Genomic DNA, 16,119 nt, shown 5'->3' on the forward strand with positions numbered 1-16,119 from the left:
TCTTTTTGGTACTAAACATGTACCTGTTAACAATTACAAAAGATGGACCTGTTAACAATTACAAAAGATGTCAGAAAATCAGAAAAAGATTTCGAACCTGTTTAGAATTAGCAAAGATTTCTTCCACAGTTTTCTTGTTTCTACACCCACCAGCTGTTGCTACTAGAGTAGCTGTATCTGCCAGTTTACAGGCATGGGCTTGGAAATTACGAGCTTTCTCATCAAAATTAGCATCTCTATTAGGTGAACCTGAATAAAAATAGGTAAAAAATCATTTTTGAAGCAGTCCTCAGAGGAATATTTGTTGATTCCCAGTTTTTCAAAATATTAATTTTTTTTTAGTTCATCCAAATTCTTAATTTCACAACCATTTTTAATTTTAAGAGTTTTCTTAATTTTCTTAATAAGATTAGTCCAATTATCATTATAACTCATATTTGGGTGCCTTTACTTCATGACATGACATGAATTTGTGTATTTGTTGACCCTTTCATGCATAATAATGGATTCACTATAAAGGAAGTAGAAAAAAGAAGACCAACCTGGAGCTGCGACAGCTGCCTCTGTTAGTTGTTTTAATGGAGTTGAAATATCAGTAAAATCTTCAGCTACCTGTTAACATAGTTACACAGTAAAATGAAATAAGTTTTGCATCCTACTTTACTGCACCTGATTGGGCAATGCCATGCAGTGTGCAATGAAGGAAATTTTGCTTTGACAGCATCAATCTTTCTCTACCCTTTGATTTCCTGTTGACACAGTCTGTAGCACGCAGGGCCTAGAATTATTGTTTCTCCCAGGGACTAAACACAAATTTATGTCAGCTCCTCAGACCTACATAACTGACAAGGGGGAAATCGTGACCTAAACTAAAACAAACATTAGTAGCTATGTGGACTCTCTGAAAAAGACACTAAGTTGACAGACCAGTTCGAAATTCCATTAAATATTTTAATCCATCTTGACAAATGAAAAATCCCTGTACATACCTGACTGATAAGAGCATCTCTAATCTTAAGTTTAAGATGTTGTAGTTTATCTGACATGTGTCTGGCTACAGCAGCAGCTTGAGGACTGTTACCCTGTAAATATATAATATAAATCATCTAGAATGGAATTGTTGATGTTTTCTCAATCATTCTTACCACTCAAATCAGTCATTGTATCTAGCACAGTTCTCTGTGGCTAGAAACATCCATGTTGGAACTTTTATGCTCAGTATAGAGTCGCATTAAAGATAAAATTCAAAAAGATCTGCTCTAATTCGATCATAAAGATTCTTAAATTACATACCATATTCTTTTTACACATATCTGCCAGCTGATTGGTTAATATTTCCACCTCGTCACATGACCGTAATAATTCCTGTCGTTGTGGTCCAGTACAACACTGGGCAACACGTCTCCCTTCAGCTACTACTAGTCTTGTGGCTTGTTCACCTATACGATACAAATCATTGGAATGGAGTTTCACACATCCCATGTATTTTGTTAATATACAAATTATTGGAATGGAGTTTTACATCCTACTGATATAAACCTTATTGGACTTATGGAATGAAATGGGCATATTTGATTTGACAGCAGGCAAAATCTCATGAAATGGATTTTTCATTCAGCAGTTTTTTACGAAGTGGTGAGAATATGTACTCTAGGAATAGCAAACTCAATTGTAAACAGACGATCTATAGAAAATTATCAAAACTGGTCTTTGGTTGTGCTGAACCTATCAAAAATCTACCAAAACCAGTGTAGTTAATTTAAGGTTTAGATCTACCTTTTTTTCTTTATCAATTCAAACCCTAGCTTCACCAAATCAAATAAATATACACGAACCTAAACCATTGTCGTTGATTCCTGGATTGGCCAACCATTGACGAGCTTGTTCAATCTTGCCGTCAACAGTTGGGGCTGGTTTACGTATACCACTTCTCTCAGTGTTCATAATACCCCGCTGTGTCAGGTTCTGTAAGGCATCTAGTTTACCCTGGATCTCTCGAGCTAAACCTAATGCCTGTGGACTGTTACCCTAAAATATAATAAACAGTTCACACAGCATATTTCTAACTTTCTCGCTTTTTTTCATTTTTTTGAGATTTTAATCAGATAATGTATCAAAATACAGAGATAGGCTGCTTTAAATGAATTTCGAAAAAAGGGTGTTTTTGATGGCAAGGACTCAGATAATATCAGTTATTAAAGAAGTAGAGAACAACAGAGAGAAAAAATGCCTGATTCTAGAATTTGATAATTCCACTGTATGCCAGGTATCTTACCTTGCCCTGTATTCTAAGTTCAGATAGTGCGTTGGCCATGGATTCCACATCACCAGCACATTTCATAATGGCATCGCGATCTTGAGGGTTGGTACATCTCTCAGCTATCTTCTTGGCATCTTCCAGGATATTACGTAACGCCTTGTCACCTATTAGGGAATAAATATAAATTTGAAAGATTGTCAACATATCATTAGAACAGATAAGCATCACTTTTGCAATAGTAGGCCTACATTCCTACAGCAAAAAAGCCCAAGATAGAAATGAACAGACAGACCAACAAAAAGTGTGTCAATAATATACAGCCAAACTTCTAGGTGTATAATAATCAAAAGGATATGTCAAAAACAAACAAACAGACTGATGAGCAAATAAATGTTCAAAGTTTATATAGCCTACATCACAACGATGGTGTAAACGTATCAAAATAAATCAAGGACTGCTAACTGTTAATCTATGCAAGTCAAATAAACAATCTTGAATTCAAATAGTAAAAATAAAAATTGAACTCACCAGCACTACCAACTAAAGCTTTAGGATCTTTCAACCAATCCTGGGCTTGCTGCATTTTACCTTCAATAGCATTCTACAACAAATATTATACAAATAATTAATTTCTCCTTTAAACTAAGCCATGATTCCATTGGAGTTCTGAAGATGACCTTGCCAGCCAATCAAAATCTTAGAATTTCAAGTAAGAACAGTAGTTGCACTTTGGCCTTTCATGGAATTCAGGTATTGACAGTACCTGTGATTTTTTCATGACAGTCAAATCATCAGCATCCCATTCATCTTCATCATAGGTTGTCAATAGCAACACTCGAATAATCTCATGGATTTCATCAGACATCTTGCGTACCACATAATCTCGGTTATTCTGAGCTTCATTAAAACCTAGATCTAAAATACAATTATCATTATTATACTTGGATGATATTTGTCAATTTTACAAAGTTTTGTCAAAATACAGGGTTGTGTCTCAGCAATTAAAGAATTTTAACAGTTTGCAATGACTAGAGAATACCTTTATTAACCAAAGTTTATATGGTGGTACAAACTCTCAGAGGTGGTTGGATGAAAGTGGGGTTAAGGAACTTATGCCAAAAAAATTCGTTTCAGACAAAAAAGATAAGTGAGTCAAATACTTACTGTTGGCTTTAGCCGTGATAAATATTTTGATACCACTGATTAATACAGGTGTGAGGTTTTTCACCTGGTCTAACGAGCGTTTTAACATATCACGATGTACAATATGAGTTAACTCTTCTTTACGATTATCAACCTCCTTCATCATCTTTGTAATAACTGGACTTAGATTCTGAAATTACAAATTTATATCTTAAATACCTGGTGTAAAATCCTTCGAGGGGTTTCAGATAGGGGCAGGCTGAATTAATATGGGGACAACTGTCAGAAAAAATGTCTTGCCCTCCTAAAAAATTCTGACAATCGACAAAAGACCATACCCCATCTCCCCTCCGGATACATTACCTGCCCCTCCAAACAATCAAGCCTGGTTACAGGCATGAATTTATCATGAAGACACAACTAATGTTTGATATTGCCAAATTGCGCACAATTTGTACGGGTTTTTTTTTTTACACAATCCTCTTGACAACCTCTTCAACTTACGGAAGCAAGACCCAAATCTTCCTTCTAATCAAAACCTTCTAAGGGATTTACCTTGAGAAAAGAAGTGAAGTCCCTGAACAGGAACATCCTATCAACTTACCTTAACATAAGTAACAAGATCTTCCATTCGTTCAACAACTTCAGTGATAGCCAGATATTCCAACACATTTTTACAAGTTCGGATAATTTTCCTGACTTCTGATTCATCAAATGTTAACAACAGAGATGATGTCCCTTGTAATATACCTAGAATTAAAACACAATGTTTTTCTCATAGCATTGCAATTGTTTCTGTTAGTGGGTAAATAAACTTACAATATAAACAGTGTCTTAGCTATGTGAACTCTCTGAAAGGGATGCCGAGTAAACAAACCCAGTTCCAGAAAGGTATCAGGTATTTCAGTAAGGGTTAATAGATATACCAAAAAAACAATATTAGCTATTTGAGCATGCCCTGTCGACCATCAACAATTAATCAACAATTAATCAACATAGCTGATAGACAGGAACCTCAAAGACCTTCTTTTCTATTTATGCAAATAAGAATGTTCTTTCAAGAAATTCATAATCAGAAAAAACTTCTTGGCAGATCAAAATGACAAATTTTTAATCTTTGACAAAAAAATGTCTACCTCTAGAGCCCTCAATAAGCTTTTTTCTAGCTGGACCAGAATAAGGATCAGCTCGTAACATATCAGATGCTTGTAACAAGAGTAAGGATGATTCATCCACACGTCGTAAAGCTGGTGGCATGTCTTGTTTTAATATCTGATCATCACTTGAATTGATTGTCTCATATCCAACCTGGAAGGAAAAAAATACATGTTATATATATATATCATGTGACAAGACATATGTGCTATATATAATGAGTAATGCACTCAGTGAAATCATCTCTTTTCGAGGACAAGCTCAGCAGAAAGTATATAAATTGTAGATTCCTAATTTTCCAAAAAATGTTGTAGGTATCTGATCCAAAATCCTTTTAGCTAATTGACTGGATTAATCTAATTATTTTTACAGATGTCCTACCTTAACAAGATTGTCTACAGCTATTTTAACAGTTCTGACTGGCTGAGCCAGATCAGGCATAGCATTTCCATCTTCTGCTTCCTCATGGAGGATCACTAACATAGACACCTGAAAATAGAGTCAAAATATAATTAAAGTATATCACAGATATAAAAGGTGCTAAATTAAATCACTGATTTTACTGAAAATCACTTATTAGATTCAATGTATTTTTCCCAAGAAATGTTTAAATAATTCATTAGTTCAACACACATTTTATAAACGTTTATCAAGACCCAATTCCATTTTCATGACCAAGCCCAATTTCTAAGACTAAAAATGCTTTATAGAACATTCAAAACCATGTGTGCACCTGTTATCATGTAATTTTAAGATGCACACTTTTTTGTAAGGATTGTCAAGACTTAAATCCATTTTCATGACCATACCAATTTTCAAAAAAATGAAATGAAAGGAGTTTTACATCCTACTTTTCTGCACAATACCCATTTTCAAGGTCACACATATTATAAGACCACAACCATTTTCAAAACCAGGTACAATTTTAATGACCACATGCATTTTTAAGGTCTATCAATTTCCAATCATTTATTGGGACTGTGTATATTCAGTGTTATTCAATCATTTAACTGTTATATAATTTCATAACCAGACCTCATCAAGGGGAAATTACAATACTAATTTCTATAAACCATGTATGTAATAATAATCAACAATTGTAAGTCAATTGTAATGTAAACCGGATATAATGATATTAACATGCTTATACTTTGTTAACTTGTTAGTACTTGGCTTAAAATCCTCAACTTATCCTCTATTGCATTCTATATTTATCTCTGGCAGCAGATCCCACAACCTAAATTCTTATATTTTCAGATTCTAAAGTATGTGGATTTTTATTTCATATATTCAAATGATATCAAAAACTAACTGTACAAACAATTCTCTCTCACTAGAGGTTAAACCTGCATGCCTGTGCCTGTGCGTGTGCTTTCGCAACATTACTTAAACACAATCTTACAACCTAAAATTCCTAAACCCCTAAACACAAGAAACCCTCACTCAGTAAATACCAATCCTGTTCATATATATTACTACTGTCTAGTTATAAACCTCTTTATAGGGCCATCACCCATTCAACCCCACCCCAGTCCTCCAGCATCAAAAACGCCCCTAGATAGCAGTAAAACTCCAACCTGTTTAAATATATTACTGTTAACTATAAATCATCCCAATATGGCCCCACTCCTCCCCCCTGCTTCTCTCCAACCTGTCCTTATATATTACGAGCTATAAACCTCTTGATATGGCCACCACCCATTCAAACCACCCTAGTCCTCCAGCATCAAAACCCGCTCCTCAGTAGAGCTCCAACCTGTTTAAATATATTACTCATCCAAATGTGCCCCCCCCCCCCCCTTTCTTCTCTCCAACCTGTTCTAATATATTACTGATATCTAGCTATAAATCACCAACATGTGACAACCAGGTAACTAGATCTATTTATAGTAACATTACTAGCACTAGGTTCAGTAGGCCAGATTCCAATAGTAACTAGTGGCATTGCAGGATGGTTCCAATGATTTATCTAACCAAATATTAACAGTATTTTTCATGGATAATGCACCCTACAGAGTCAAAATATTATGATTGAGTGGAAAGGATAATACAATACAAGAATTTATATACTACACAACACTACAATGAGTGTCTATACAGTTTCACTTTTTTTTTCATATGCATTTTTTTTTAAAGAATTTAGCTTCTTACAGACTTGAATTCTTTAGTAATACTGGGTAATAGGCCTAGACAATTCTCCATATCAAGGGAGGAAACGGGGGTAATATATCCATGGGTATTATCCCGTGCATTGAAGTCAGTAAACTGTTAAAAAAGAACCCAGCATGTAAGAAGCAGCAAGGTACAGATTAATTAGTAGTATATAGTAGTAGAGAGAAGTAAGGTGGAAGGAAGTACCACTGAGATAAAAGATAAATCTCTACAGGTGATCTGTTAGTAATAGGTTAGAGTTCACGATTACTGTGGAGGGCAGAAGACATCAGAAGAAGACTTTTTTTCTTAATAATACTTGAAAATATCATTTATGAGCCTGAATTTCATCTTGCTACATTTTGATTATAAAAAACAAGGCCATCACAGCCCAGAGAAAGCTGACAGTCAGTCAATTATGTAATTGGTACTAATGTCTACAGGTACTCTAACGATGTATTTACTATTTGTAGCCACTCTGTCTACACTACATTACAGACTACCTCTGGACTGTAAGTACTAGTAAAAATCACAGTCCATGGCTGAACTATACTGACAGTGTTCACTTAGAAAATTTTGCCAGTACAGTGCCCTACATTTTTGCGATTAATGACAGGGGATGCAAGGAGATATCACGCTTTATCTTGAAAGTATTGTCCATGCTATCAGAATTTTATTTAATTTAATGGGAATTTGAATCCCGAGCACCTAATTGCCTAACAGACAACATGAGAAAAGAAACTGAAGGTTATGTTTGTATGTCATTCTGTCAGTGTACAATATGTGGAATTTCTATTAGATACAAGATAAGATATCACACTCGTAGGTTAACCCTCAACAGTCTTAAAATTTCTGACTTCTTTCCTTTTGAATTTCCCACAATGACTAATCATATTAATGCTTCTTATTTTCTTATAGATACATGAAAAGGTTTTGTTTCACATTACAGGTTTTATCTTTAGATGATTAATGATATATCAGAAGAATGTTGACGTTATATTTTGAACTATTTTAGCTAAAGAAATGATACTACCACAGATAGTATTACAGAGACATCCATGGTTAAGATATCTAATTATCTTAACCTTTAACTTGCGCCTTCTTTAATCATAAATCTTTAATTTGTGACCTAGGCCAGTGCTTTCATGAGACTATGTTCTCATCACCATCTAACTCTAATGTTTGCATACCTAAAGGTCCAGGGTTCAATCCCGGCATAGGTCAAGATGATACCTTCAGAATTTTCAACCCAGTTTCCCCCCTATCAGTGATGCAGGTAAGAGGGGCTGACATGGAAAAAGCATCTAGTCGTCAGATGGGACAATAAACCGAGGCCCCTTGTGCTACAGGCTGTGCACGTTAAAGATCCCTCAACAGTAGGAAATCGCAAAAAAAGAGCAGGCTTATGCCACTGTCCTGGCAAAATTTCCCTAATTGTACCCTGCATGGTGTTGCCCATCTTCATAAGCCCAAATGGTGCAGAAAAATAGGACGTAAAACTCCATTCATTTCATTTTCTAATGTTTGCATTTAGTTCTGTCAGTGTACAATAGAGAGAAGTTTCTATTAGATAAAAGAAAAGAAACCACAGTGTAATGTTTATATATAGTTGTATATATTTCTTACTACTGTTTATATATTCTAGATTTTATCAGGGTTAACTGGTAGATTATGATATAAATAATATCAACCTCTAACAAGTGGTTTCTACCCGGTTCTCTCCATCTTCACAATGTCAAGCTTTATCTTACACTCTGACTGCATCATGGAAGTTTCTAAATGCAGTGCATTGATTGGACTGTATGTTTGTGAATACAGCCAATCAGAGCCCTTAAGGTCTGTAAGCCATAATTTCTAAAGTATTTAACAAGGGCTCTGATTGGCTGTATTCGCTAGCGTACAATCCAATCCAATTGCTGCATTCTGTGATACAAGAAAGGTGGCTATAGCTGTTAACGTATAAGACTCAGTTCAATATAGCTTGACATCGTAAAAATGGTTTCTCTCATGCTGTACATCATACTATTCAGTAAGTAAAATTTTCTAAACTAATGAAGACAAGCAACATCATGCATTGTGCAATGAAGGAAATTTTGTGATCCCATGACAGAGATGACCTGGACTAGTGCTCAAGAATGTTGATTTGAATACATTTACCATGTATAAATAGGGCTCTGGAGTGTTGATTTGACTATATTTACCAGTCATGTCTGAAAGAGCTCCAAACAAAATAAGCAAGTATGATTGAAGAGTGACTTTTATATACGGTATATTATATAATCTTCAATGGGACATTTAAGAATGGGCAATTTTATGAATTTTCACAACAATAATGACATGCTACATTTGTTGACTGAAAAGAATGACTCGTCAACTATGACACTTTTACACGCCCAAATAAACCCACGAGTGTATAAAAAAAGGTGTTTATAGAAAACTTGTGGTTTTATTCATCAGTCACAAAGTTCCGCAAAGTCCCAGTTTGTTATCAAAATGTCCATAGTGACAACGTTGTTAATGAATATAAATTTGTACATTTTTGCAAAACGGGAAGTTCTACAGCTACACATGTGCAAAAAGTGAATAATTGGCTTTAAAAGTCGCATTTTTAGGTCGATTTTCTTTGGGTCTTCATTTTTGAAATCAGCATGTTATTTCTGATTTAAAAAAATCAAACATTTGTTGCACACATTTTTCGGCTGAATTTTGCCATTTTTTTCCAAAAAAAAAAACTTTTTAGCTTTTTGTCTGATTAATCTAAAAAGATTTAAGCAAAGACAGTTCATGAAAGTCAAATTTTTTACTTCTCTTCCGGTTTAAACGGCAAATCGATTCTCACTTCCAGTTGAACTACTTCCAGTGTAACTTAAAGCAAAATTGAAATTCGTACTTTTTTGATATTTGAGTGTTTTTTACAATATTTTTGTCTCTTTGAGCTTAGTGTATGTATATCTTGTCACCTATTTGACCTAATCATGACAAAAAAGTTCAGGTGGGCGTGGCACATCTGGGTTAAATTGCTAATTGTTCAAATCTGGGGCAGGGGCACAACTCGCATAGTTTACATTTGTTTAAAGAGGGACTTTGCACATAATTACCTCATGTCTTTGGCCAGATTGTGTTAACAGCTCAGTTGTTTCAGCTTTATAGTTCCAAAAAAGGAACGAGTTTTAGAATTTCCATATTTTCAATTTTTGACATTGACCTTTGATGACGTTAACATTTGTAGGGTCAATGGTCATTGACCTTGGTTATCTATTTATATTTCCATATTTGATGTCCTACGTAAGCTTCCGGTTTTGTAGCCGTATGCATTTTGAAAGTTTGATGAGTTATATCTCGTGACCTTGACCTTTACAACCTTGACCTTTATAGGATCAAAGGTCATTGACCTTAGCCATCAGTTGATACTTTGACATTTGACCTCCGACATGTACCTCCGGTTTTATAGGTATCCGAAAACAGCCAAATTCGCAACTTTGGACTGGTCTAGCACGTGATCTAATTAACCTAGAGGGTTAATTTTTTTGATTTTCTAATGTGCTTCTCATGCACTTTTCATAGATATATAACAATCGTTTTTTTTAAAGCAAAGTTGAAATTCTTGATTTTTTTTTTACAATATTTGTGTCTCTTTGAGCTTGGTGTATGTATATCTTGTGACCTATTTGATGTAGAACTACTTCACAGTTGTATGTGTTGTAAAAAATATAAAGTATTCTACATGTTTCAGGATTCCAGAAAGTATCAAACTTACAACGTTATTTCCAGAACAATAACAATGTGATTGGAAGAATGTGCATGGTGGCAATGACCTAGATATTTATTTTCGACGTGTGATAAAAAACTTTGACAGAAGTGCGCTGATAAATGAACAAGGCGAACTATTCGCATATATTTGTATGTAATTTAATGGGTCGATGGCAATGTTACATGTGAATAAAAACCATCAAGGTTATGGATACAGGGAAATACTGTTAAAGGTATGACACACAAACTAACGTCTAACAAAGAAGTTGCCTACGGTTTTATACCTACAAAAGACGATCTTGGAATTAAAAAAGCCCAAGTTTTAGGTTATACATGGATACCTCAGGAGAACATGGTATGGGTAAAATATCTTCCAACACCGAAACCACAAAAAGCAATAGATACTAGTGACAAGTCGTCTAATTTAGCTGTTTCTGATGACGAAGAACCAAATATTTTTATCAATGCAATTCCTCTTGCCGTGAACAAGAAATCTCACAAACCAAATTGTTTTACATCATATGTGAAGTTGACATAGTTTTAATAAAAGCTATATACATATACATACACAATTTGTGTTTTTGTAACAACTGTATTTGAATTTAAGTATCGATATCCAAACCAAACCGAACACATTCACCACCTGGATGGTTATATCAGTTATTTGTGTATAATTTATAACATAGCCCAGATAACTATTAGATGTACATATTTGGTCGCATTGAGATGAGTTGTTTAGTGTAACTGTTACAGAATACTGTAATGTGATGGGAATACAAAGAATGCAAAGATTAGCCTATATAAAAAGCAAAAAAATCAATGATTGCATGCTTATCTTAAACCTCTAATATTATACATACAAAACAACTTTGAAAAACAGGAAAAACATTGCCAATATTCGTCATAGATAACTACCAGTTTCGACCGATCTGTTAATCATTTTCAGTGATGATTTCTGAGAGAACACCTCAGCTTTTCCCAGAACTTAGCAGCTACTTCTGGTTCCTCATTCCATGTCAAATATGTGGTAGTTGAAAGTAAAGCTTTCAATGTCTTGCTCATATACTCAATCTCAATATCCTCCAATAACACTATAACCAACGGCTCCATAAGTTCATTTAAAACATGTTTCTGAGACAGAGTCATTTCAAACTGACACCAGTCACTGCGTGCAAAATTATTGGATACCACAATAAGTGCATGACGACTGTCCTCTATCGATTCTACAATATTATCAATTATCAATCTACCGGCAGCAAAATCTCTTTCGTGAACACACAACTTCAGGTTGTCTTCACCTTCCAGGTGTGGTGCTAGCTGATCCCAAACCCAATTACCATCTTCAGCACTGTACGACACAAATACATCATATTCATATTGTCTCCCTTGTAAATTCGCGATTTTTTTAGACTGATGTCTCCAGATGTATATTTGGTATTTAATCGACCATCTATATTTAAATATGATTGATACTATGAATAGAACGATTATTATGACAGTCGAAACACCAATTACTGATTTAAATACGGCAATATTGTTTAAACATATTCTTTCTGTGATATTAACACATTTATAACCTTCAGGATAATACACAAACCTCTTGTGATCCCAATTCAACCACTGTATAAACCATACTAAGTTACAATCACAGATGAATGGATTATCATCCAATGCTATTGTTATCAATTGTTTCCTTACTTTGGCTGAAAACATCTCTTTGGTGACAGTTCTAATCTTGTTTGAATTTAAAGCAAGTAGAGTCAAATTAGGGTTCGAATCAAAGGTTCCCTTGGACCATGTCTCAATATTATTTCCATCAAGTTTTAACTGTTGTAGGTCAGGAAAAGTTTTAATTACACTGGGTAAATTTTTCAGGTACGCGTATCTAAGCATTAAAATACGTAGCTGTTTAAGAGGGGAGAGAACTCGATTTATTTTGTCAGTATTTTCCGGGATATAACCACATAACGTATTGTAAGAAAAGTCAAGCCATCGTAGATTATGACAACCCACAAAGGCCAGTTCATCAAAATATTTGATCAATATTCCATTACTGTGCAATAGAAGATGACCAAGGTTACTGTTATTTAAAGCGTATTTTTCAAACCTCAGAGATGATCGTGGACTTCTCTGATTTGTCATCCTCAGCAAACTAAGAAGTGGTAAACGTGAGAAGGAATTGCTTTTAACGAGATACATACAATTATAACTTATATCTAATTGTGCCAACTTCTTCAAACAATTCACATTTTCCGGAATGTACTCACAGATCGAATTATTGCGCATAAAAAGTAAGTTAAGTTGTGGAAAGAGAGCTGTATCACCATAACAGAACTGTGGCACATCCCTTAAATAGTTGGAATTAAGATACAAATGTTTTAAATTTGGCATTGGATATGTTATGATTCTCTCTAATTTGTTGCTTTCTACTTTCAAATCGGCTAAATTTATCAACGATTTAAATTCAGTTAAGTTAACAATTTTTAGATTATTCCTGGAAAGATCCACAAATTTTAACAAAGACTTCAATGGTCCTTGGAACGCATTGGGTGGTAGTTTGTTTATATGAATATTTTTCAAATGAATGACACCAATTCTGTGAACATTACACGAGTACAAGACATTTCGAACTGAATCCAGAGTAAGACTGTTACCGGACACATCCAACTTTTTCAAATTTCTAAATTTCTTAAACGGATCTTTATGAATGAAAGTTATTCTACAAGAATTTAATCTCAGATCTTTGATTTTAAGTGAACTGATATTTTGAAATGTTTCTTCTGTAATATTTGGAAGATAATTCTGTATAAATTCTAATCTGAAAGTTTTTTTCGGAAGTCTTGGTATATACGTTAAATTTAGTCCAGTACAATTTACCGCACCATGCCAACATTCACATAACTTGGAAGAGCAAGCATCCTCTGTCCTAAACTGTTGAAATGTCATAAGAAAAATCACAAATTCACAGAGATATCCCATCTTGTTAAGAGAAACTAAGTAATATAATTAAATAGTTTTATTATTCAGGATGTGGCCCAATTCGTGATATTAAACTATATCCTGTTTCAACACTCAAGGAGGTATAATTCTTAATATGAGTTATTGTCCCTGATCTTTACACCGCATTCAATTTTAGCTTGTCTCCAGAAGACACAATTCTTGATGGTTTTTGACAGAATTCGTTGAAGTTATTGATTATCACTTGAAAAACCAACTAATCAGAAAGTATTTACTATTACCCCTTTTACACTAGGCCCCGATAAAGTGGGCCAGGGCCTGATTGGTGTCTGACCCACTTCAATTTTACTAGTGTAAACGGAATAAAGCGAGCCAATTTAATCGGGGCCTGGCACCGCAATAAGAGGTGGGCCAGGTCTTGATCGGTGCCTGACCCACTTCAATTTTACTAGTGTAAAACGAATGCGTGCCTGGCTCCGTTTAAAAATTCTTCTGCGCATGTGCAAGGTTTACAACTTTCGTATCGGCGGCCATTATAAATCTACAAATAACTAAAATGTCCTCCGACAGAGGTAAAGGGTGGACAACAGAAGAAGCGAGAGATTTCATCACCTTGTGGGGAGATGAACGAATACAGTCCCCAGTTGGACGGTATTCATCATAACCACAAGGTGTATGATAATCTCTCTGATCTTCTGGCCGAGAAAGGTTACCCTAGAAGGACTGGCAAACAGTGCCAGGAGAAATTGAAAAAACAAAAAAAAATTTCGAGATATTCTCGATCATAGTAATAGATCCGGTCGTGATCTAATGAAGTGGGAGTTTTTCGAAAGCATAGACCAGATTAGAGAGGGCACGCTTATTTCCGTTTAAAGTGGGCTTGGCCCAGATCACAGAACGCCAGTGTAAACAGATGTTTTGATTAGAGCCAGGCACCGATCCGGGCCAGGCTCTCTTTATCGGAGCCTAGTGTAAAAGGGGTATAAGAGTTATTGCCCTTGTTCTTCGAAATCCTTTTGATTTAAACATGCAATACTCTCGAAGGCAAAATACTTTCTGGATTTGAACGAAACTTGTTGAAATTGATTACAACCCCAAAAAGATTCAAATTAAAAAAATGTTTTAAATGGAGATGGTTGCCACTGAAAACTAACATATCGATATAACAGTCGATAAAGCTGTATAAAAACTAACATATCGATATAACAGTCGATAAAGCTGTATAAAAACTAACATATCGATATAACAGTCGATAAAGCTGTATAAAAACTAACATATCGATATAACAGTCGATAAAGCTGTATAAAAACTAACATATCGATATAACAGTCGATAAAGCTGTATAAAAAGTTGTTGCTGTATTATGTAGGCGAATAATCATTTCGTACCAGATTTTCATTTTCCTTACAAGCTATCCATTGTGATCCATTATTCATTTTATACATTGGTCAGAAATGAAATGAATGGAGTTTTACGTCCCACTTTTCTGCACTCTGTGGGCTAATGAAGACAAGCAACGGTATTTACATGGTCAAAGGTCATTGGTCTATGATGTCCATTCATACTTTTATCTTTAATGTCCGACATATATTTCCGCATTAACAGATGTTCCAAAACAGCAATTTTCAACACTTTTAAGGCTTATATCTTTTATTTGACCTTTGTTGACCTCTTGACTGTAACACAAGTTATTGTATTTTACGAGACCTTTCCAAACATATTTTCATTTTTTTTGTGCGAATTGAACTTTTTACTTTACAGTTATTTGAAAATTCGACTTTTTACTACCAAATGTTAACACCTTTTAGTACCGAATGGTATCAAATTCATGCGTCTTTTCACTAAACGATTTAAACATTTTGTTACTATTGAATGTTTACATGCGTTTGTTTGTAAGAAATCCCATTGTGACTTTAAAACGTTTTATCGATGTATCAGGTTGGATGCGCACTGCTTTGGTACCGTTATAACAGTTCTAGTTGTTATTGTTCAGTTTGTTATTGAAATGTCAATTCTTTTTTTTTCTTTTTTTTTGATTTTTACACCCCTTCCTGAACTTAGACTACAGTAGTTGCAGCAACCATTCAACATTCACAAACTTGATCCCAGGAACAAAATACAATACAACATTATGCAGTGAGGGAAATTTTGCCAGGACAGCAACATCAGCCTATGCTATTTTGATTTTCAACTGTCAAGGGATCTTTTACCTTTCCACCAACTCAAAATATCTTATAATCCACATCAGAAGACAAGGTTATCAAAGATTTGGCTTGATAAAAAGATTGAGAGAGGCTTCATAGAAAGTTTGAATAGAAAAGATAACCAGAGAATGTGGTAGATAATTATGTTTTATCTTGATTGGAACTAGTGCCAATATCTACTTACCTAATTAAATTAGAATCAAAGAGAAAAGAAAGAACAAATTTTTATTAATGAGAATATTAAGAATATAGCCTACCAATTCAGCACAATATGTATTGTCAAAGAGATTACTACTGTTGGTATTGTAAGGCATCTTTCAGGCTCAATATTCCATTGGAGAGTTTAACACAGCTGACTTAATCACAGAAGTAAAACTCTTTAATTTTCTCTTAAAAATCACATTTAGGGATCTCACTTAGCTTTCTTCAATTCTAATTCTTAAATCAGTATTCCATTTACAGAGTCCACATACTTGTCTGAACATCTTATATCATATT

General features: G+C 34.5%; 1 protein-coding gene across 1 annotated transcript in view; it reads right to left on the minus strand.

Moving 5' to 3' along the window:
- The window catches only part of LOTGIDRAFT_102378 (hypothetical protein), a gene marked incomplete at both ends in the record, with an annotated part of 34,780 nt that overhangs the window by 11,636 nt on the left and 7,025 nt on the right, over positions 1 to 16,119 (minus strand). Inside the window, 12 exons of the mRNA XM_009045412.1 lie at positions 98 to 249; positions 543 to 612; positions 990 to 1,082; positions 1,294 to 1,439; positions 1,836 to 2,028; positions 2,276 to 2,424; positions 2,789 to 2,861; positions 3,024 to 3,175; positions 3,425 to 3,593; positions 4,008 to 4,153; positions 4,540 to 4,711; positions 4,940 to 5,047. Of these exons, the coding sequence (XP_009043660.1) occupies positions 98 to 249; positions 543 to 612; positions 990 to 1,082; positions 1,294 to 1,439; positions 1,836 to 2,028; positions 2,276 to 2,424; positions 2,789 to 2,861; positions 3,024 to 3,175; positions 3,425 to 3,593; positions 4,008 to 4,153; positions 4,540 to 4,711; positions 4,940 to 5,047 (1,623 nt within the window). The remainder of the gene's footprint in view (positions 1 to 97; positions 250 to 542; positions 613 to 989; positions 1,083 to 1,293; positions 1,440 to 1,835; positions 2,029 to 2,275; positions 2,425 to 2,788; positions 2,862 to 3,023; positions 3,176 to 3,424; positions 3,594 to 4,007; positions 4,154 to 4,539; positions 4,712 to 4,939; positions 5,048 to 16,119) is intronic.

This window comes from Lottia gigantea (genome assembly GCF_000327385.1).
Source record: "Lottia gigantea unplaced genomic scaffold LOTGIsca_1, whole genome shotgun sequence".
Taxonomy (NCBI): domain Eukaryota; kingdom Metazoa; phylum Mollusca; class Gastropoda; family Lottiidae; genus Lottia; species Lottia gigantea.